The sequence below is a fragment of the Actinia tenebrosa genome, unplaced genomic scaffold (assembly GCF_029948245.1).
Source record: "Actinia tenebrosa isolate PJP-AT-01 unplaced genomic scaffold, QUT_ActTen_1.0 PGA_scaffold17__23_contigs__length_9995812, whole genome shotgun sequence".
Taxonomy (NCBI): domain Eukaryota; kingdom Metazoa; phylum Cnidaria; class Anthozoa; order Actiniaria; family Actiniidae; genus Actinia; species Actinia tenebrosa.
In genome coordinates this window covers 3,611,432-3,634,393 of record NW_028292577.1, presented here as the reverse complement: position 1 = coordinate 3,634,393, position 22,962 = coordinate 3,611,432, and the positions used below count along the sequence as shown (strand labels likewise).

The 22,962-nt window shown below is 36.5% G+C and overlaps 3 protein-coding genes across 4 annotated transcripts; 1 reads left to right on the top strand and 2 right to left on the bottom strand.

The window, feature by feature from the left end:
* Positions 1-2,058: 2,058 nt before the first annotated feature.
* LOC148910245 (uncharacterized) lies at positions 2,059-13,378 on the bottom strand. Its single transcript, XM_089032072.1, has 4 exons — positions 13,297-13,378; positions 6,962-7,079; positions 2,901-2,972; positions 2,059-2,807 (listed from the first exon to the last, which is right to left on the bottom strand). The coding sequence occupies exons 1-4, from the start codon at positions 13,370-13,372 to the stop codon at positions 2,732-2,734; spliced, it is 342 nt and encodes a 113-aa protein (XP_088888198.1). The 5' UTR covers positions 13,373-13,378; the 3' UTR covers positions 2,059-2,731.
* Positions 7,389-9,517, top strand: LOC148910247 (uncharacterized). Its single transcript, XM_089031940.1, has 3 exons — positions 7,389-7,672; positions 7,873-8,098; positions 8,181-9,517. The coding sequence occupies exons 2-3, from the start codon at positions 7,873-7,875 to the stop codon at positions 9,515-9,517; spliced, it is 1,563 nt and encodes a 520-aa protein (XP_088888066.1). The 5' UTR covers positions 7,389-7,672.
* On the bottom strand, positions 9,324-12,198 carry LOC148910246 (uncharacterized). 2 transcript variants are annotated; one of them, XM_089031942.1, is made up of 4 exons: positions 11,903-12,198; positions 11,509-11,702; positions 11,217-11,380; positions 9,324-11,025 (listed from the first exon to the last, which is right to left on the bottom strand). In XM_089031942.1, the coding sequence occupies exons 1-4, from the start codon at positions 11,916-11,918 to the stop codon at positions 10,050-10,052; spliced, it is 1,350 nt and encodes a 449-aa protein (XP_088888068.1). In that variant the 5' UTR covers positions 11,919-12,198; the 3' UTR covers positions 9,324-10,049. The 2 variants fall into 2 exon arrangements, with proteins under 2 accessions (XP_088888068.1, XP_088888067.1); XM_089031941.1 differs by having other exon boundaries at positions 11,509-12,198.
* Positions 13,379-22,962: the final 9,584 nt, after the last annotated feature.

The window sequence follows — 22,962 nt, the reverse complement described above, 5'->3', positions numbered from 1 at the left end:
GAAATTCTGTTATATTCAAGCTTTCTAGATGATAAAACAAAATTAATAAACCTAATAATTGGCATAATAAAATGAAATTCTAATTGAGAAAATGGCTGCATTTTATTAAGTCAAAGGCAGTGCGTCATTCGGAAGGATATATATTTGTATTCATTGTAGTAAGGCTTGATCAATCAGCCTTTTTAATTGAAATATGAATAAAATATCATAAGTCTCAGTTAGTCACCCCATGGCCAGGACAAGTATGAATCTTTAAGTCGTTTCGTGATGTACGGAAAACCATTTAAATCAATGCCAAATAAATAATGATAATGATAATGATAATCATGATGATGATGATGATGATGATAATGATCATATTAATGACAATGACAATGACAATGACAATGACAATGACAATGACAATGACAATGACAATGACAATGACAATGACAATGACAATGACAATGACAATGACAATGACAATGACAATGACAATGACAATGACAATGACAATGACAATGACAATGACAATGACAATGACAATGACAATGACAATGACAATGACAATGACAATGACAATGAAAATGACAATGACAATGACAATGACAATGACAATGACAATGACAATGACAATGACAATGACAATGACAATGACAATGACAATGACAATGACAATGACAATGATAATTATAATGATAAAATTGGCAGAGTTGAGCAACGCAGTTTCGAACGGGCTCCTAAACAGGTATGGCGCATCAACGATACCACAACCCGATCAACTGCGTGAGAATCGCCTTAAAACCGTTGGAAAAGAGAGAGGAATCACCATTTGCCTTAGTGACTTCGTTGTATTTTTAAAATGTCGTATCCTTGACACCCAAAATTGATGAAATTCGCCACGTTGCAAGTTATGCAAATTTGAACTGAATTTGTGCAACCGAATCTAATCTTGCAGGACATCACGAACAGCTAAGAAAAGAACTAAGAACAATTACAAATACAGACAGGGAAGTGAACTTTCTTATAGAACGATGCCAGAAATGGATTTTAAGCCAGAACGTTAATATAGTCAAGAAGTTCTATGAATATGCATCAACTGAAGAAAGGATTGAAAAAAATGATGAACTTAACCAGCCTAGACTTAGTCCGCTGGTCAATGTAAACATGATATATACAGACAAATAAAACTTGCCATAATAATATAATAAGCTAAATGTTAGTATAAAGGTAAAGATAAAGGCAATAGTTTGTTCTAGTTTGATGACGCAGGGAGTGGCTCCTCTTACGCCGCTTTTGAGTTTAAATGCGGATTACCAACATTTTCCGCCTTCTTTTGGAAAGTAACACCTCATTTTTAATAATATTCTAAATGACATTTAAGCAAAAACTTACAGAGAAATGAGTCTTGCGTTATTATTAAATATCCCAAGAGGTAAATAAGAAAGCTGATTAGCAGCCATACTTCTAAAAAAAACCAGAGTAACGATTATTCGTTAGCATATTGTAGTATAAGGATACCAACGGGACTGCATACTTTTTTTAACTGACACATTAATTTGGTTTTGTCGTTCAGGGCTTCGGAAATTCGACTAATTTATTAAGTTAATAATCCTCAGCTAATTTTCTTTCAAGTGAAACAAAGGCATACTTTTTTTTCGTTGCGGTAAAAATACGGTTTATATAAACTTAAAACTCTTCATATCAAATAACTAAACAACTTTATATGAAAGAAGTAAAAGTAAGCTTTCTTATATTTTGCTTACCTTTTTTAAACCAGTTTTCAAGTCTATTTTATAGTGCTGATTTGGATTTTAATAATAGACAACCAAGTTAAATTTCACTAAACCTGGTATTGTCGGTACTGGATTATCTGTAGTTTTTCAAGTAAAATTAACCAGGAATTCAAAGCGTCAAAATGTCGGCTATGAAAATTTTGTCGATCGAAGAACTTTTCATGAACAAAATCAGCCCTTGTGGTGGCTGGTGGTGGGTTGTGTACATATGACAAAATTCCTAAGTGGTAGAGTAGTCAGGTCGAAAACAAAGACTCGTGAGAAGAAAACGATTTAGTGTATTTCGATTTTATTTCTTAATTACATGGTTTCCATTATGGGGGACATTATCATTATCTCGAATTTAAAGAAAAAAATTCATTGAAGATCTCCCCCACCCGATTGTATTTTAACCTTTCAGTTTTATTTCCATAGGGCTCCCTTTGCCTATTGGGAGTGCATGAATTTATATATTATATATATTTCAAGGTTTTACATAGGTCTCTCTCATGTCGTTCCCTTTCCTCTAGATACATACGTTTCTTCCATTTTACCGAGTGGCCACTGTTAAGCGCGGCGCGTTGTCTTCCTTTATGATTTCGACGTCGTTAACTATTAGGTCTCGTCGTGAACGGTTCCTATTTTGTTTTGGTTGGAGTGAGTGTAGAAAGTCCTTCATCCGCCGGTTGTGTGTGACGCATTTCTTCGACTTTCAGTGGCGCTATCTCCCTTTCTATTTTGCATCTGCCTTCTGTGCGGATGCAAAATAGGATCGTTATTTGCGATCTTGGGATTGTTTTCCTCTCCCGTGACTGACGGTTTGATCTGTGGTTGCCGAAAAAAGTCTAGTCTTTTCAGGCCTGCTGAGTAAGAACGCTCTCAAGACAGCCGTGATTCATTAACGGCTCTGGAGCGGCTCTTCACATAAACTACCCCTCCTCTCCGAAAAAAGCGCCGGCGCTGTATATTTGTCACACTTACATGATAAAGAGTTTCTTGTTGTTATCGAAGATTCCAGCAGGTAGTGACGTTATTTGGTTGTCAGTTAATGTTCTTAAATATAAGGGGGGAAAGCTGGTCAATGACAGTTAATTTTAACATAACTACGGTAAATCCCAACCAACATTACACGATCACTTTTCTTACAAATGTACAAGGTTTCTGTTATTATCAAAAATTCCAACTGGTAACTTTTTCAGCTGATTATGCCCCATAAATCTGAAATAAGGATGGAGAAAATATGTCAGTTTATCATTATACATTATTACAATTTCAGCTGGCTAATACAAACACAGGCAGCCCAATTTATGTAAAAGAAAAATGAGAAATATTTGTATGGATTGGTTAATTTGATTTAATAAACTTTCACCCCAAAATAACTATTACAAAGTAGACTTTAAAAAAATATTTGGGGGAGGAAAACACAATAGAACTGGGCTCCAAACAAAGTGTTTTCTATAAATTAATAAATTTAAAATATTAAATGATAAAAAGTACAATGTGGAATATAATATATAATAATAATGTAAAATATAAGAAATTTATATCTGCAGACAATAAGGTGATCTAAATAATAATAAAATAAAATATTAATAATATTAAACCAATCAGTAACAGAAAGCATTAGAAGTTAATAGGTTACGAGAAGAGCAGCATTTAATGCATATAGATTTCCAGGTGTTAAATCGATTTACATCATAAAAATTAGCAAGACTCTAAAGTAGTGGTTAGTAATGTGTAATTTAAAACTCTTCTTAAGTGAGTTACAGTTACGTAAAGAAGCAGACAAGTTGTTCCAAAGCTTAGGTAATCGGTGAAAGTAGCTAGATTATTGGAAAAGTTTAGTGCGAGCCTTACTAGGAAAGTATTGATGAACAGGAATACTAACAAGACCTAAGCGACATTTGAAACAGAAAATGATTTCTTTCATGGTAAGATATTGGTAATAAAGTTAACTTTTGTGATCTATCTCTATAGGATTATGGGTCCTCATATTTCAAATTTAATACATATATTGTTGCCCTTCTATGTATGGACTCTGCTTTAGAAATATTTCCAATTGACTGAGGGGCCCACAATTCACTTCAATAATCTAAATAAGATCTTACATGTTATAATGATCTTCTAGTATTAGAAGCAAAACTGCTTGGACTTAGTCTCCTCAGCAGCCGTTATTAGTGTCGGTCCGGTAAACGCTTCCCTCCCCACTAACGCCTGCTCAATCGAGCACTACATTCAATTCCCATTCTCTGGCTAATCACAGTTAACCTACTATGATCTGGGAGCTGGATCCTGATTGGCTAAAATTTCGCGTGAGTTTATTAGTAAACAAAATACCATCGTTCGACGAAGCATAGTGCAAATAGTTAGCAACAAACATAATTTAACGCTTTTAAAAATACTTATCAACGCGAAGAGTCTTACTTACAGTTTTCGAATCATAGTCAGATATTTTAACAGATGACATTGAATTAACTTTTGAACCATCATCAGGTCTGGGAAGACGGATGGGAAGTCGATGTTAAGTTCAATAACACTGAAGGAGGAACAAATGTAGCTTCCTGGCTACTTAAAACATCTACTCTCAATGTTCTTGAAATTGGTGCTAGATGATCCACCAAAGAACATATATAGCTAAAGAAGTATAAGTGGTAGTACTACAACATCCACTAAGGCGAAGCGATTTCACGATAGGTGATGGTGGGACTTTTGACTCGTTGGAACTTCAGGCATCGATCTTACACTGATCTTCACGATCGGATCGCAGTCTCTTAGTTCGTGTTCTTGGGAATGCCTCTATCAAGGTTTGCTTGACGCTTTTTAACTCATTTTGAAGCTTTTGAAGCTTTAGTAATCGCTTGTAACAAATTTTACTACAAATAAATAAACTCGAAGCGTTGAAATATGTTGATATGTCTATTTCGATTGATTTGAGCAAACCTTCAATATCAACGGACGAATTCCCAAAAATATAAATTCTTTCCCATTTATTAATATTTACTATTTTTTGGGGAGTTTCCATATATATACCAGTATATTTTCATGTATAATATTTTCGCGGGAAACCCCTTTAATGAGCAGAATAAAAACTTTATTTATATAACGTACATTGTGATTAGTCATGCTGCAGAACAATAGCTCTATTTCTATTGGTTAAAAGATTTTTCGACTACAGAACAATGGGAATGGAATGTAGTTAGTGAGGAGGGAAGCGTTTGCCGGACCGACGCTAAGAACGGCTGCTGAGGAGACGTAAAAGTCCAAACATACGATAACATTTTGCGATTGTATTGTTGATATGTGTATCCCATTTTAAGTCAGTAGTAACCGTAACACCTAAGTCTAGTTGAGATGATACCTTAGCTAAATTATCAGAGCCTAATCTATAGATAAATTCAACAGGGTTCTTTTTGCGAGTTACTGTCAGCACTTCACATTTTGAAGGATTAAAGCGAAGATTCCAGTCGTGGCTCCAAGAGAGCAGATTGTCTAGATCGTAAAGAGATGTACAATCCTCTGTGCTGGTAATGGCTTTTGAACACTTTGAGTCATCAGCAAAGAGAGTCATTGTGTTGTCGACTTTGTAGGGCAGATCATTTACATACAGAAGGAAGAGTATTGGTCCCAATATACTGCCCTGAGGCAATATATTGATTGCAATCTATTGCATAACCGTCTTTTCCGTCTTTTAGTCTGGGATAGGGTGTACAATTCTTAGTTTTAGTCTGGGGTAGGGTATGTAAAATAAAAATTTTAGGTCTGGGATAGGGTCAGGGTTTTGAGGTTCTGGCGGCACACCCCTACCCAAGTTGGGGTGATAGTACCCCCCCCTCCCCCCCCGGGACCATGTACTATGCAACACTGGCTACGATCTTTCAGATAGCTAACAAACCAACTTAGAACAGAATTGGAGATACCATAATGAGATAACTTGAAGATCAGTCTTTTATGAGAAATACTATCAAATGCTTTTGCTAAATCGAGGTATGTAATATCAGTCTGCATTCCTTTGTCCAAGGTCTCGCCCACATCATGATAAAAAGAAAGTAGTTGAGTCACGTACTGTAGAACGACCGCCTAAAAAACCATGTCGACAGTCATTAAATGAGTCATCAGTCAAGATGAGCTTTAACATGATTAAGCACACAACGTTCAAGAACTTTAGAAACCACTCACAATAATGAAATTGGACGATAGTTAGGTATCCTCTTTAATGCCCTTCTTGAAGAAAGGAACAAAGTGCCTTACTTTTCATTCTTTGAGAACTATAGTCCAAGAGTAAGAGATAAGTTGAAAAGTTTGCAGAGTGCATACTTCAACTCTTCAGCATACTCTTTTAATATGAATGATGGTATTTTATCCGGCCCAGGAGCTTTGTGATGGTCAATGCGCTGTAAAGCTTTTAGCACTTCATGCTCTGAAGGTATGATCTTGTCTAACAGAGAATCTTGGTTAGCTATTGTCGATGTAGTTGGTAAATCATCATCGTCGTCTATGTTGTAAAGCTTTTAGCACTTCATGCTCTGAAAGTATGATCTTGTCTAACAGAGAATCTTGGTTAGCTATTGTCGATGTAGTTGGTAAATCATCGTCGTCTATGTTGAAGGTCGAAAAGAAGAACTTATCAAACGCTTCAGGTTTATCAAGGTCAGAGGTAAAAGAATTGTTATTATAGAGACTTTAGCTGGTATTGAGTCAGTCTTTGTTTCGCTACGAAAAGAGGTCTTCATCAAATGTTAGCCGTGTATTTACGTTTTAAATGAAGCATTTCAATTTCAAAGTGAGTTATAAACCTCCCGTGCGATTGTGCAACAGCGACAGCCTAATTACGTATGCCAAAATCAGGACCAGAATTGGAATTGGACTTCCAGATTGATTTATTCGAGGACTGATTAGTATGGCATAAACGTTTTGCCTTTTTTGCAACTTATATCCACTTCTCCTTTAGATTCTTATAGACTTAGATATTAGTAAACCTTCCCAACCAAGTAACCCAGTCTACCCTTAACCATTCAACTATTTACTTATTTACATATAAAGTCAGTACTGAAAGTATTGTCGAAGGTTTCAGACATGATCATTTTAAGTATGGTGTTTTGACATCATATCTATGATCTAATACTCTGAGAAACATAGCTTTTCAGCCAATCATAGCGCGCGCTCGTGAAAGTCTATTATATAAAAAGTATTCAATGAATAAAACTCACAGTACTTCTGTTGTATTCTCAAATTTAGGTACCACCTTCAATCCCTTTTTTGAGCAGTCAGTAACATAATGCGAGCCCATGAAGTAGTAGCATTTACAGGGACTAGGGCAGCCGTCTGCTGAAATAGGGGAAGAATGTGATGTCAAACACAGGTAGCCCAAGTGCCGAGTTAGTAAAGATCTTAAGGTTACTGAATCTATAATGAGATGATGGCTAGAAACTCTTCGAATTTTACTTTGCCGACAAATAGGTCATAACAGTTTTAATTTGATAGTTGAGGAACACTTTTTTGCTAACATTTGTCGAGTCAGAAATCGTGTTTTTGTTGGGTTTTGTACTGATTGAAAATCTGACTTTACTGTGTATAAATGTGCAACTTCAGCCGACAAAATTCGAAAAACAAGCTACGGGAATAGGCCCTTTGCAGCTAGTGGTCACGTGCTTGGATACCGCTTAGCAACACAAAACTGGAGAGCAAGCCTTCCAGTAAACAAAAGTTGTAATAGGTCAAGCACGCGTGGTTTTATACGATAGTTTCATCGTTCAAAACGCTTAATCCTTTTGCCCTATCTACAAACACAGTAAGATAATCTTAAATTCTCTCCTTTGGACTCGATTTTTGGTTCGAAGTAACGATATTCTTCGCGTTATCGCGAAAAAATTGTCACCGCCGGCCCGCTCGACGGCTGAAAAACATGGCGACTTCGCAAGGTATGTACTTCAAAACTCTCCTTTTTTTTGGTTTCTTTTCAATTATTGGACTTCTAAAATCTCTAAAATAACAGTTTAGATTGTGAATGGTGATCGATTGTAATTGGACGGCATTTTAATGGACGATTTGTTTATTTTTTGTGAGAGTGATTCCACGTCTAAAGTCAAGACTAACCCATGTTTACATATATTCGCTGTAGATGTTAGAACTCCCGACGAGCCATCACATACCAAGAAAAATTCTTCGTACTGATATTTTTATATTTATTTTTGTTTTAGATGAAGTAGAAACTCAAGACATCTCTATCTTTCCTTCCCTCACCTTCGATGATGTAGGGAGCTACGCTATAGAGAAGTCTGGCTGCACAAGCACTTCGAAAGCGTACAAATTTATGGCGGAACCAGGCTATTTACATGACGTTAAAGGTACTTGATAGCCAAAATGTTTTTTCTATTTCATTATGATATGAATGGCAGACAATTCACACTAATTTTTCCAATTTTTTAGTGATATATACCGACCAGTGCGTGAGAGTTAAATGCAAGTGTTACCGCTCAATGAGGAAGTCTGAACCACCGCACATTTTAGAGGTGTCAGTCCAGAACAACAATTTGACATTGCTGTCTGGGCTGTGCTCATGTGTAGCCGGGGCAGGTGGATACTGCCATCATGTGATCAGGCTTCTTTACTATTTAGCCCTTCTTAAGCAACTGGGACATCGGACATTGCCTGATGAGCTAACATGTACCAGCATGAAGCAGCGTTGGAGCATACCTAGAGGATCCAAAATCGCACAAAAAGAAATACAAGACGTGCTAGTGAAAAAACCCCAACTTGGCGCTTCGTACAGTAGATATATCAAGAGTAATTTGTATTCCCCATCTACCCAGTATCCTACCCTCACAAAAGAGCACTTTAATGGCTTCCAACCACCTTATCCTCTCTTTACAACCATTCTGCCCAATCAAGATCAACTTGGCAATATCCCATTTGTACAGAGCAAGTTTGGAAATGTCCCAAAAGGCTGTGTCCTGTCATATCAACAAAAGATGTCAACTGACTACATCATAAATGATTTTACTTGCACTTCTTTCCCAGAGCTTCCCCTCTCAAGTGCAGAGGACAGATTTAATAACAATGTGTCAATCTGTCTTGACAGTCGTCAACAATCTATATTTGGAACATTGTCTGTGACAACAGAGTCATCACTGAGAGTGCAGCAGCAAACAGTCACTCAAAGTCAGAGTGATGTATGGCACCTGCTCAGAAAAAAAAGGGTAACAGCAAGCAAATTTGGCATTGTCGCTCGCCGGGTGTCACATTTTGACACCCTTGTCAATCAGCTAAACCCCACCAGATTTGTACAAACTGCAGCAATGAGAAGAGGCATTGAACTTGAACCACATGCTGCCATGGTCTATGCTAGCAATGCAAAGGGTGGAAGAGTAAACCTCTTCCCATCTGGGCTGATTGTCCACCCAAAGTGCCCATGGCTAGGTTGTAGCCCAGACAGGAAAGTTTATGACCTTGATGCCGTAAATAATGGTCAGAATCCCTTTGGCTTGTTAGAAATAAAGGTCGTTAAAGAGGGGGAAACATCATTTGACAATGTGAGGTATCTCACCAAGGACCAGAACACTAACCAGTACAAACTGAAAACAACAGACATTTATTATTACCAGATCCAGTGCCAGCTTGGACTCACAGGATTAGAATGGTGTGATTTTTTCAGTTACATTGACGAAAATTTGTTTGTTTGCTCTAGAATTAATTTTGATTCAGTGTTTTTCCAGCAAGCAAAGGACAAAGTTGATAGTTTTTTCTTCAATTACTATTTACATTAATACACTAAGATTTTTGTTGTTGTTCTCAAACCATGGCCAGATTTCTTATGATAACAAATATTATATTATTTTTATTAATGACAAATCAATTCATAATCTTAATTTATTTTTTATTATATTTATATCATATTAGTATTATATTTATTTGTGCTATTTAGATTTTGTGTTTGTTCATTAGTTTTTTTTTTTGAGTTTTCATTTACAAACAAATTGAAATAGTTACAAAAAGCAATCCAAGACACATGATAATCCAACCTGCATTAAAGATTATCTAATGGGTTATGTAAGCCACATTAATCATACATTCACCAACTTCTTACAGACACTATGCCTCATTATTACCATTGGATAAAATAAGTGGGCCTTGAAAATTTGTAAGGAGGCAGGCTACAGTATATAACTGATTGACTGAACCTAAAGTGGACAATGGCACATCTGAATCAAAAAAGTGGTACTCTTTGACTCTTCTTATTGCCCTCTCGACATGAATTCTAAGACTTGCTAGTGTCTTTGTTTTTTGAACATCTGCGGCCTAGAATTGTTCCTGACTTTCAAGAAACGGAGGAATATTTAACTCTACCCGCTTCTCCCTAAGTAAATCTTCAATGTCAAACCCTTTGTCTGCCATGACTGAATCACCAGGTTCTAACAAATCTAGAATGCCGCTGCACCTTGTGATTTCCTTATCACTAATCCCCCCTGTGTAAAGGCTAGAAACGAAGCTAATAGCTCCATTAGGGGTAATGCCTATCAAACCCTTGAGTGTAGTATTACTCTTATAACTAGAATAAAGCTGCGACTGAAGTAGTAGGGAGGTAGGTGTTTGAACAAAAATCTCTGTACAATCTAAAATGACACGTGTGCTTGCATAAAGCTTTTTAAAACCTTCTGGCATAAACCTATCAACATCTTGCCTTGAAGGCCAGATCACTTGACTACCAAGAAGAAAATACAAAAAATTAGTCCATGTGATCAATTTCCTGCAAACTGACGATTTATGTATTCGGAACCTATGAGCTAAATCCTGTCCGAATAGACCTAGTTTGAGGCGTACACAAAACATAAACAATTCATCCACAAGAAGCATATTTCTTGAGTCTGGTCTACTTTCTCTTTCTCCAGAGGCATAACAATATGTCATTTGTGCAGCACATGGCTGCAAAAACTTAAAAAAGAACTGAATATGTAAATAGGATGGGAAACCTGTATAAAATCTTATGATCTCATTGTCTGTGCCAAATCTCTCAAGCCCAAATTTATTAAGTGCTAATTGTTCTGCAGCTTGCCTCTTAATGTCCTCAATTTCTTTTGCAGCTTCAACTTTAACCCTTTTTATTTCAGTGAGGGCAGCTGCAGTTTCATTTCTACTTTGTTCAAGTTGCTTTTGTGCATCTTGGAACTGTGCTCTGAGTGACTGGACTTGTGCTTGTAGGTCATCCATGCTGAAGGTTGTAGAAGTGCTGGGACTATTATCTTCATTGTCATCACTTTCATCTGTCTGAGTGTCTCTGTAAAAAGGTTTTGAAATTATGATGACACTCAGTTCACACTCAGTTCACACTAAATAAAAAATTATAAAAGACTAAATTATTAAAATTATAAAATTATTTTGGTTTAAACCAAAATAAACATCAAGTACAATTCCATCAGTCAAGTCTAAATGAAATGTATTGAAGTAGAAATATGTGATATTCATTACCTATCTACTTGTCGAATTATCTTTCTTCTTGCTTTGGATTTGGTTGACCAGTCAAAGATTGATGGTACAGCTTCTCTTTTTAGCAACTGACGTCCAGAATCAGTGGGAGGATTGTAATCTTCCTCAGTGAAGTGTTTTGAGCACACTCTGGTACTTTTGTTAACCTATTATAAATCAAATGTCCTTTTAATAACAATGTAACTGTATTCAACTATTTTTATCTTCATTACAGTTTTTTAAAGATCCACAGGCAATTCGTATTGTGCATTGATATTGTTAGATTCCTATATACCTTGAAGTGTGGGCCCACATCTCTTCGTATCTTCACCAGCCATTCCTTTTTCAATTGCTCATCCCTTGCACGGCCTGGTAAGCGGTGAAACTTTAAATCAGGATGATATCGAGAATCTCCGTTACACAAGGGAACACAACAATGGTACGAAGAATTTTTCTTGGTATGTGATGGCTCGTGGGGAGTTCTAACATCTACAGCGAATATATGTAAACATGGGTTAGTCTTGACTTTAGACGTGGAATCACTCTCACAAAAAATAAACAAATCGTCCATTAAAATGCCGTCCAATTACAATCGATCACCATTCACAATCTAAACTGTTATTTTAGAGATTTTAGAAGTCCAATAATTGAAAAGAAACCAAAAAAAAGGAGAGTTTTGAAGTACATACCTTGCGAAGTCGCCATGTTTTTCAGCCGTCGAGCGGGCCGGCGGTGACAATTTTTTCGCGATAACGCGAAGAATATCGTTACTTCGAACCAAAAATCGAGTCCAAAGGAGAGAATTTAAGATTATCTTACTGTGTTTGTAGATAGGGCAAAAGGATTAAGCGTTTTGAACGATGAAACTATCGTATAAAACCACGCGTGCTTGACCTATTACAACTTTTGTTTACTGGAAGGCTTGCTCTCCAGTTTTGTGTTGCTAAGCGGTATCCAAGCACGTGACCACTAGCTGCAAAGGGCCTATTCGCAGTCAAGCTTGATTTTGTTAGCGGTTAAAAAAAGGAAGTACAAATGATTAGAATAATGTATGTGCAACCAATGCATGTGTTAATATATATGAAGTTTAATATACTAGGCTGTGGAAAAAAAATTGGAAATTTAGATTTGATAGCGGAGCTCCCGCTTTACATTTCTTTAACAATAGACCTATCCTGAATTCGCTTGACTGGGCACGAAACAATGGTTTCAAGTCGAGGTTGAGCTTGATGAGTAAAAGAATCAAGTTCAGTCTCGACTTCAAACCATTGTTTCGTGGTCAGTCAAGCGAATTCGGGATAGGTCTATTCGGTTGTTTTTAACCAACTCTCGTATATTTGCTTATATTGCTCATATTTGCGACGGTGCAAATATGATGTTCACTTTATATTTGCTATGGGTTGTGAAGATGGTGAATACCACATTTGCTACATGTTTACCATAGGGAGAAAATATGAGGCGAATAATATATTAGCACTACATTTAGCATCCATAGGAATATGTAGCAAATTCCACTTCAGATTTGATAAGCGTCAGAATGCAGCACATTTCATATTCATTTCAGATTCTATAAGCCTCATGATGCAGAAAAATTTCATATTCCCTAGATTTTACCTAGACTCCCATGATACCAAATTTCACTTTTGCTTACAATTATTTTGCATATTGCAAATATACCATTCATAGACTGCAATACAGGTTGATAGAATTAATTAAAAGAATATTTTCTTCCACAATCAGTAAAATAGTATATCTAAATATATAAACATGCAACGAACAATAATGACAATAACTCTTAGAAGTTAATTTATGTAAAACTGTGAAAAACATGATATTTGCAAGGACTCCAGGACATGATGAAAATATAATGCGAATATATCTATTTGTAATATTTCAAATTTCAAATTTTTCGGCCATTTTAGGCCTCTCAAAAGTTGTGGGCGTGGCTCTTCAAAAGTGTTGACTATTTCTTAACACATTGTTTGATATGGTGAACTATGTATTTCAAATATAAGTCTTCGATCTTTTTTCGATATATTACTTTAATGCTAACGTTTTACTGATCAGGATAAGTCTACATTACCTTTCGTGGTTGTGGTGGTAACAAGGAAAAAACAGAAAGTCAGCAGCCAGTGGAGTCTCTTCGGTTGGAACATCATTGCCTTAAAATCTAAATTTAACCATTCACAAAAATCAAAGCTTACAGAGATATTTTGAGACACACCGCACTCAAAACCCTCAGAGATTGAAGAGATCTCCAAGCAAGAGTGCTAGTATAGACTTTGTTCGTTTGGTAGAAAATCTACTATACCTGTCTAAAGAATTTGAAAGACAGAATATTATATAACACACATATGATATGTGTCAGATAAAAAATAGCTGTAACGGCTGTAGCCCAAGTCTACACTGTAGTAAAGGGTTCACCGTGCCGAGTTTCTCCTCAAATTGTTTTCTACCTTGACAGGGAATTGACGACTGAAAAAAAGCCTGTGTGCCAAATAACAGCAGTCTAACATCTGTACAACCCCGTTCAAATTTATCTGGCGGATAAGGCTCCACTCAAGGGATTTCATAATATATAGTTTCGTTCAATCCTGAAGAGCTAAGCGACGACCTGCTACGCCGCATGTTTCATTACGATGAATAATTTCAAATGCGAAATTTATTATTATTATTTTGATATCGCGTCAAACTGAGTTGAGGATGCCTGAAATGAAAAACCATCAACAATGTATACCTTTTCATAATAATGAAAACCTCTTTCCTACCCAAACCCCATTAAACATCTACACTATGGATGAATTTTTAACGGGTCAAAAATTTGCACGTTTTTGCACATTCCGCGCGAACAAAAATTCGTATGCCTAGCCGTGCAAATTTGGGACCTAAAAGATTGACATTGAATTTTTGACTTGCACGAAAATACAAAAACTAAAATAAAGAAAAAGATCGGTACCGTGTAAACGACTTGTCCGGATGACTTTTCGTACGGCAAGCCGTAAACAGTACGCTTTGCGCATAATCAGTTGGAAAACCACTTACATTATCATATTGATCCGGTTTCGTGGCCAAATTTTTGACCGGTAGAATTGCTTCCGGTACCGGTGTAAACGCAGCTGTATATATATTCTTCTTCAAGACTTTACTGTTTAACGATAAGACCAAAAAAATACATATTCTGAAAGTTCAAATTAAAGTTCGAATTTATTCACACACAAAAATAATATGCAACATAGTTACAAGTGAGTGAGGTAAAGATATATAGTTCAAAAAGTTACATAAAATCTTGCAAATTGTTGCTATAAAAAAAGCATCTCAAGATTAAGTGTAAGTCTGGCGAGTTTCAACATGTTTCAATTGAAAAAGAATCAAAATTATAGGCGTAAAAAGTGTCAAAAAATTACACAACGAATGTATGGTTACATGGGGACACATGTCCCTACTAACCAAACATTCTTTGTAAATTCTTACACTTTATGCCTTTATTTCGGATCATTTTCATTGAAATATGTTCAAACTTGCCAGACTTACGAATCTTATGCTTCCTTAAACGACAAAAGTATTCAAAACTCGCCTCTTATGAAGATTCCAGTCTTTGTAATATTTAGACAATAAGCCATACGTTGGTTAATTTTATAACATTAGTCCTAAAATAATCGACAGATCACTTATTACTTATATACAGATGGTTATGCTCTATTGGTATCTGATGGTCAATCAACATACACCATCTGTGTTAATCAAAACTTAGGCGGACCAACGTAGTGATCTTATCTACCGCCACAAAATGTAATTGGGAAACCAGGATAAATTATACAGAAAAGAACTTAGATAATTCTTGCAAGCAAGAAATGGATTTTTTTAGTAGGGGGAACATAAAAATACGAAAACTCCGTCAAAACGCTCCCAAATGGCTCCAAAATCGACCAGAAGTCAAAGGACACAGTAAGTTATCAAGGTAAGCAATTCTATTCATGGAAATGCCAAACATTTACGAGTTGCAAATTAAGACCGATAATATTTCATATACCAACGTTCAAATGACCCGCTAGTTGTAATACAACAACACAGGACAAGAGCTTGGTCCGCCTGTGTTTGTACATATATAAAAGTGTATCAAAAATTATGGGATATCATCCCTTTTTTTTTTTTTTTTGGTTCTGCAAATTATTGCCTAGTTACGCCACTGAGTTGGTAAAAAAAAACCGATCAATGGTCCGATTTTATTCCATGTGCACCCTCCCTGTAAAAGTTCTGGTTACGGCCCTGGTTCACTGGGTTGTCATGCAGTATTATGAGCAGGCCTAAAACTCAACAAACTTGCAATGTTAGCCAAAGCATAACCACGGGAATGTTTTACAGAAAAGAGTATTTTCGTTATAACCCTTCTAGCTAGACTACTTAACTTTTCATCCTGTTCTACCCTTAATACTAAAGTAATTGAGACTGTGCTCTCTTGGAATAGAAAGAATAATATTTCGGCGAAGAAACAGTGTTGCGTTTCGTATGTCAAAATAAGTAAATTGGACTTTCAAACATGCCTTACAAATGGACTTCACAAAATGCCAAAACTTAGAGTCAGTGCTTGAGACTTTGGTAATTTATTAACATTCATTGACAACTGTCACATGCAATAGATGAGACTACACACGGGGTCTGTGTATCATATGCTCACATTGGCCTCTTGGGAAATGCCGCGAAGACTCTTGGGTAGTAACTTTTTCATTTTATAGGGGAGTAAAGAGAAAAACAGAAAAAAAAACCCCGCATTTTTAAATTGGTTTGCCACATTATGTAGTCTTAATCAAGGTTTGACATCTCAGGCAACCCCGTACGCATGCTCAGCATAAGTACGAGCTGGAATGACTGCATTCCTCTTACCCACCAACTCACGCACTCACGGACCAATCACAGTTTAATCCATTGGGCATTCAATGCAGTTAATAAACCTATCCAGCACTAATTCTAACAATTTGCGAAAAGGCGGTGAGGATTTTTCCTTCCTTGCCCGAAAAAAAAAAAAAAAAAAAAAAAAAAAAAAAAAGTGTCTAGTCGTTCTAGCGTTTTCGTACTAATGGGGACACTTTTCGCTTACATGCACTACCAATACCTTCAATGTTCTATGCACACAACACTCAACTCACATGTTGATTTTCAAGGAGGGAGGAAACCAGAGAACCCGGAGAAAACCCTCGTAGCATAGGAGAGAACAACACATCAAACAAACTCAATTCACATGTGGCGATCGCAGCGACCCGACCCGTTGGACTCACAGCAGTGAAAGACGACGCGTTAGCCGCGAAGCGCCACCCATGCTGCCCAAAAATCCATTCATTCATTTCTTCTTACCAGTAGGCGTGACGGTTGTACAGTTTTGAATCTCGCTGTCAAGAACAACATTATCAGGACAAACTTTAGCAAAGGGAGGCTCGGGAAGGGCGTACGTCTTTACACGTTTTCTCGCATAATCAGGACACCTATAGTAAATACTGCAGTTAGACCACGAGCTCCAAGTCTGGGCTGAAACTAATTAATATAATAATAGATTATGAAAGTAGGAAACAGATTAGCTAGTTTTCTAAATTTAAAGCATGTACTTCACACAAAATCTGGGGGGGTGGGGGTAGGGGGTTGCACTATCATATTTTGCACGGACTTTACAATATTTCTCTCCATAAATAGCTCTTATTAACCGTATTAGGTCCGTACCGTAAGTTATGGACCGAGTTTTTTCCACTGCCTTATGGCCCAAGCGCGTAGCGCGCGGGTCATAAAAAAATGGAAAAACGAGGATCCATAACTTACGGTACGGGCCGAGCAAACGAGGTTAATAAGTTATTTATTAAAATGAATGAGAAGCTTTGAAAAATTACGGCTCGCTGAACATGGATAGGTTTTCGTCACTTTTGAATGTTTTGACTGTTTGACGCAGGCCGCCACATGCACCATGGCTGAAGTCATGAAGACACGTGAATGAAGATATGTATATTATTAGACCGTAAGTCGAGTGCAATTTTAGCTCTTTAAAACACACGAGTGCGAATTATATCAAAATGAACAAGAAACCGTATGATTACTATACTAATTTCAAAGTTTCTGTATGTGTTTTACATAGCGCGCGCGCGTAAGATGTTGCCCAAAAATGTTATCGAATCTGAACACGCATACTTGGCTATTGACAGCGTTCGCGCATCTCATAAACCGTCCTCTGCACAAGTGGAGGGGCTTTTACATGTTGAAATTTGGAAAAGAAATATGAAAAAATGATGGACGACAATGTACTGTATTTTTGTTAGCTTTAAATGTTTTCCTACCCAGTAGTAGACGTCACTTTACTGATAAGCGTGACAAAGCAGAATTCTACAAAGAATTTGGGTTTTCTTTGATGTCACCGAGTAAATCCTTTGCATGTCACGCTCGTATTTACAAAAAAAATATTGCTGAAAATGACCTCCAATGTTACAGGATTACCTTTGTGATTACCAGATAGGCACAATAATGTTATTTACTCGCCTTTTTCACAGTTGTAGCCGTAATGTGGACACTGGCACTGACACGAGTATGTGTTGGTCTTGTAGTTGGGAACACACATACCATTGTTTGCACAAGGCTGGTCGTGACATTTAGTCTGTGAAGGTAAGGAATATCCAGTTGACGTCACAGAAATATTTCACCATTCAACTATTCACTTTATGTAGAATCAATACTAAAAGTATTGATCTCAGGCAGTAGGGGCACTTTAAATATTTCGAGATATAGCGAGCCAACGAGAACACGCCATGTATGTACACGCGTTGGTATATACTAATATCCGATAACTAAATAATGTTGTAAAATTCGTGAATAATTAATGAGGATTCGGGCAAGTCTAATTTCAGAAATCAGGTCACATAAATATCACGTAATACAAAAGTTCCACTGAAAATGCCATTTAGATACAACCACTAGTTCATGTATACTGTTCTGATACAGCACTAGTGGTTGTATCTAATTACCATATGAATCTAAAATTATTATTATTATTATTATTATCATTATTATTATTATTATTATTATTATTATTATTATCATTATTATTTTTATTTTTATTATTATTATTATTACATTATTGAACTCGGTCTCAAATTCGAACTCGAGCTCGAATCATAGAAAATCTCGATATTTCTATGCTAAATTCTCTGTGAGTTCGGTTGTCAAGGTGGCTGTCAAGGAGGGAGAAACAAATTTATAGGTAAAATTTTAGGCAAAAATGTAGGGCCTAGTCATTTATGCTGAAAGGGGACCAGCATAGCCTGCGTCACATCCGGAATTTTCTTCGTATTTACGAAGAAAATTCCGGATGTGACGCAGGCTAGGACCAGCACAGTACGGCCAACATTGGTTTTAGGGGGACACCCCTTCAGTAATTATCAACCGTACGAAGGTTGATCGAAGAGTACTCATCCGATGCCCGGGCTCCTTCGGGTAAGAATCGGCTTTTAGAATACTTGCACATGATAATTTATTTCAAATTACCTCAGTAAACTCAAACAATAGCAGATATTACTGCACTGCCGATTTCAATAGCGTTCTCTTAATTGAATTGGCACTTCAAAATTGCAAACGAAAATGGGCCAATCATGTCTATGGAACATCAGATTTGATTTCGAATGTTATTCTACTCATTAACGAAAGTATTAATATGTTTTACCAATTCATTAAAGTGCTACTACGACGAAAATCCCTCAAACTTGGATTCAGCTGAAACTTTCTAAGAATACTCTTTAAAGGTCCAATAATCACTGTATGAAGTGTTTTCTCGATATTCAGGACGAAACTATGATATTTTTACGATTATTTTTTGGAGTCTGTGACGTCATACACTCAACATCAAACATTGCTACATATATTTCTTTGTATATAAATCCTTAATTTATTTTATTCCTATGAAGCCCAAAGGGTGGCTAATGTGCTTATTTCACATTACTTGTGACTATAATTTATATTTTGGGGTGTTTGGGTATTTCTTTCTGCCTTTACTACTGATATTTCGATCATAAACTACAAAGAAATGTATGGAGAGATGTTCGATGTTGAGTGTATGACGTCACAGACTCCAAAAAATAATCGTAAAAATATCATACTTTCGTACTGAATATCAAGAAAACACTTCATACAGTGATTATTGGACCTTTAAAGAGTATTCTTAGGAAGTTTCAGCTGAATCCAAGTTTGAGCGACTTTCATCGTAGTAGCACTTTAAGGAAAATAAATAAGGCCTAAATAGCATGTGACTTATTAATTGCATCATGCAGTATTAATGGACCAAATCCACTTGGGCGTAATGTTTTGCCTCCCATTTCAGACCACGTGTCACTACCCTGCTGACAGAGTCTTCTCTAAATTTCCTCGAGGGATTTACTCCCCTATTGACCCTATACGCACTACCTCAACTTTTCACAGATTTTACAATATTTTGAATGAATATGCATTTTCTCTGAAAGCTAAACAAACGTTGTTTTCGAAAATCAAATGAATTATTTGAGTTAATTCCTTCTTCCTGCTGTAACTTTTTCCTATTTCGGTATGAATGTTTAGAAAGTCCATTCTATACCAAGGCGAGTTTAGTAAAATCTAGACAAACGAACTCTGAGACGGTGAATGCCGACTAAAAAAAACATGGCGAGCCAGCTTCTCAAGTAAGAAGATGTTAATCTGCGTGTGTGTGTATGCCTAGTAAATATCAAAGATCTCAAATGTGTCATCAAGGTCAAGCAAAGTGAAAATATCTAACCTCAAAGCTGTAATGGTTGTAATTCACGTCGTTGGTGATGCTTGAAGAAGAATTGAAAATGTCCGTGGCAAGAAGCTCACATTTAAACTTGTCATCAGAGTCGGGGAAAACAGCGACGTTAAGCGACAAACACTGCAAGTTTTGAACACAAAAAAGCTGACACTTTTTCTGGTTTGGTATCAGTGAAGACATGAAGGGTGTGACTTTCAAATACTTGAACCGGTGTTTTACAAAGTTAGCGAAATGAAGACCGTGTTTGACATCTCTGAGAATCGAAGTGTTGGAAGCCAAATAAATGATTTCTTGTGTCTCGCAAGAAGCAGAAATCAGAAACGTTATTAGGAATATGGAAGAAAGGAGATCGGACATGTTTATGGAACATCAGATTTAATTTCGAATATTATTCTACTCATTAACGAAAGTATTAATATGTTTTACCAATTCATTAAGGAAAATAAATAAGGCCTAAATAGTATGTCACTTATTAATTGCATCATGCAGTATTAATTAACCAAATCCACTTGGGCGTAATGTTTTGTCGCCCATTTCAGACCACGTGTCACTACCCTGCTGACAGAGTCTTTTCTAAATTTCCTCAAGGGATTTAGTCCCCTATTGACCCTATTTGCGCTACCTCAACTCTTCACAGATTTTACAATATTTTGAATAAAAGTATGCATTTTTTCTGAAAGCTAAACAAACGTTGTTTTCCAAAATCAAATAATTTATTGGAGTTATTTCTTCCTTCCTGCTGTAACTTTTTTCTATTTTGGTATAACTGTTTAAATATAAGCCTGTAAAATAGAAACATATCAAGGCTGCTGTACTGACGACACTGCATGGATTCAATCCATTCTATTGCTGTGTTTTCACTTCGCACGCTCACCTAGCATTATTATCCATTATTATCTCAGTAGTCTTGGTTTGGCCTCCGTTCATCATATTTCAAACAGCATGAGTAACTCTATTTATAGATTGATTATGAAATCTTTAAATTTTGTTGTGGAAAAGTTTACAATGCAGTTTTGCAAATTTTCTCAATTCTGATTGGTTTACTTTTTTTCCAGATCAGCTGGTAGCGTTCCGTTCTTGCACGCAGCAAGATGTAATTGTGTCCTTGGCTGCGTAATTTACGATTTTCTCTGCTCAGACAAAAGCTCGTGAAAACAATAGCTACTGTCACTAGTGATTTTCCTCAACATTTGTTTTTGGCCCCAATAATGGATTCTTTTAAGGACGGTGGCCCTTTAATTGCAAAGTGTTTTTATTCCCTTTAAACTCTGTTAGTCCTTTCAAATACTCAATGGGCCTCTGGAATCCGAGAGAGAGAGAAAATGGGGCTCACCAAGCACCTAAGCGAGATAATCAAAGTTAAAAATAACACTGATGACGAAAGCAATCTTTTAAGGAAAAGAAGAAAAAAAAAAAAAAAAATTCAAATCAAATTTGTAAGATTGTACCTGAATCTTTCTAAGAATAATCAGCCGGTTGTGCTCTCTCTATAGTGGATATGAAAATTTGTGTATCTCATTAAAAATATCTTTTTTAAATTACATTTTGGCTTCAAAAGTGTAATAAGTTGTCCTGAAGAGATGCTGAATTTTTGCTTAAATAAGTATTCACGACCAATCTTAATTTTAAAATTGTGTGACATAAATTTACTTCAGTGTCGTTATTACATTTTGAGCGAAAAAAGGGGGTATGTATGCGATTTAAAAATAGTTATGATTTTTTGTTTTTGTTTTAGAATAAATCTTGTGTTAAAAGCGAGACAATCGTGACGCTGCGATACGAAACAGCGTGACCAACTCCATTTTTAGCGTGTTTTCACTCATCCAAATACAGTACAGTCAAATGGTTAAAACAACAACTGAGCTGAGTCATCATCTGGCCAACATGGAGAAATGCGAACTTCTCCTTGATATTGCACGAGTCAGACTGGGAAATTATTTTTTTAAATAGGTTTCTACTCTCAAAAACGCAAAGTTAATTGGAATTCTGTTTTTGGCTTTTTGAGGGCGCCAGATTTATTATATTTACTTGCATAAAAATACTAATACTTTGATCAGTCAAGAGGTTTTACAGAACTGGATCAAACGCCTCACAACATCGTAACATCAGAATGATTCCTATATCACGATGAAAGTCAGGACACGGCTTTATATCTCACAGAAAAAGTCGCCCTAAAGGCGTTTACTGGGCTGCCTGTAAAAAAACTGCATCATTTGATAGGGTTACTAGAATTACACAGAGTAATTTTCATCTATCTATTTCGAAAAACAAATTCGAGGCCCGCTCTTTGGGAGGGAGGAAAACCGGAGAACCGGTAAAATGCCTCCACACTATTGGCCATTTCAAAAACCAGAGCAAGATACTAGGGCGAGTTTTGAATTTCAAACTAATTAGCAAAGAAAATTTGGTCATTCCATCATTTGAAAAAGCAAATTCGAATACGTTTAAATGAAAAGAATCAGAACTATACGCCTTTTTTAGTTTGGAAAATTTACAATTGGTTATAAGTTTTGAATTCAAAACTGGCCCCAGTACCTTGACCGTTTTTAAACTCAATAACATTCTCGCTTCCCATACACGACTTTCAAAAATGGCCGCCAAACTCGGTTGGGACTAGGGACAATTGAATGGAAGCGAGGTAAGTAAGGCCTCATTAGTAAACAAAGTCTACTCAGTACGATATTTTCTGTCAAAGTCATTCACCCTTATTTCAATAGACGCTTTAAAGAACTCGAATTGGTGAAATGAATGACTTACTTACCTCGCTTCCATTCAATTGTCCCTAGTCCCAACCGAGTTTGGCGGCCATTTTTGAAAGTCGTGTATACCCAACCCATAAGCCATATCGTAGGCTCTGGCAAACTATACTGATCGGAAGCCAGAATCTTGCGACCAGGACGTCAGAGCGCATCCTTTCTAATCGCTGGTTTACGTCTTCTATTTGCAAAAATAAATATGTTCGAA

Bases quoted from the DNA above. Each gene is read 5' to 3' on its own strand.
- LOC148910247 (XM_089031940.1), top strand. From the start codon at position 7,873: ATGTTAGAACTCCCGACGAGCCATCACATACCAAGAAAAATTCTTCGT. The intron at 8,099-8,180 runs GTACTTGATAGC...CCAATTTTTTAG, and splicing joins CTATTTACATGACGTTAAAG to TGATATATACCGACCAGTGC.
- LOC148910245 (XM_089032072.1), bottom strand. From the start codon at position 13,372: ATGATGTTCCAACCGAAGAGACTCCACTGGCTGCTGACTTTCTGTTTT. The intron at 7,080-13,296 runs GTAATGTAGACT...CCCCTATTTCAG, and splicing joins TACCACCACAACCACGAAAG to CAGACGGCTGCCCTAGTCCC. The intron at 2,973-6,961 runs GTGAGTTTTATT...TCCTTATTTCAG, and splicing joins GAGAATACAACAGAAGTACT to ATTTATGGGGCATAATCAGC.
- LOC148910246 (XM_089031941.1), bottom strand. From the start codon at position 11,784: ATGGACGATTTGTTTATTTTTTGTGAGAGTGATTCCACGTCTAAAGTC. The intron at 11,381-11,508 runs GTATATAGGAAT...GATTTATAATAG, and splicing joins ATGTGGGCCCACACTTCAAG to GTTAACAAAAGTACCAGAGT. The intron at 11,026-11,216 runs GTAATGAATATC...ACCTTTTTACAG, and splicing joins ATAATTCGACAAGTAGATAG to AGACACTCAGACAGATGAAA.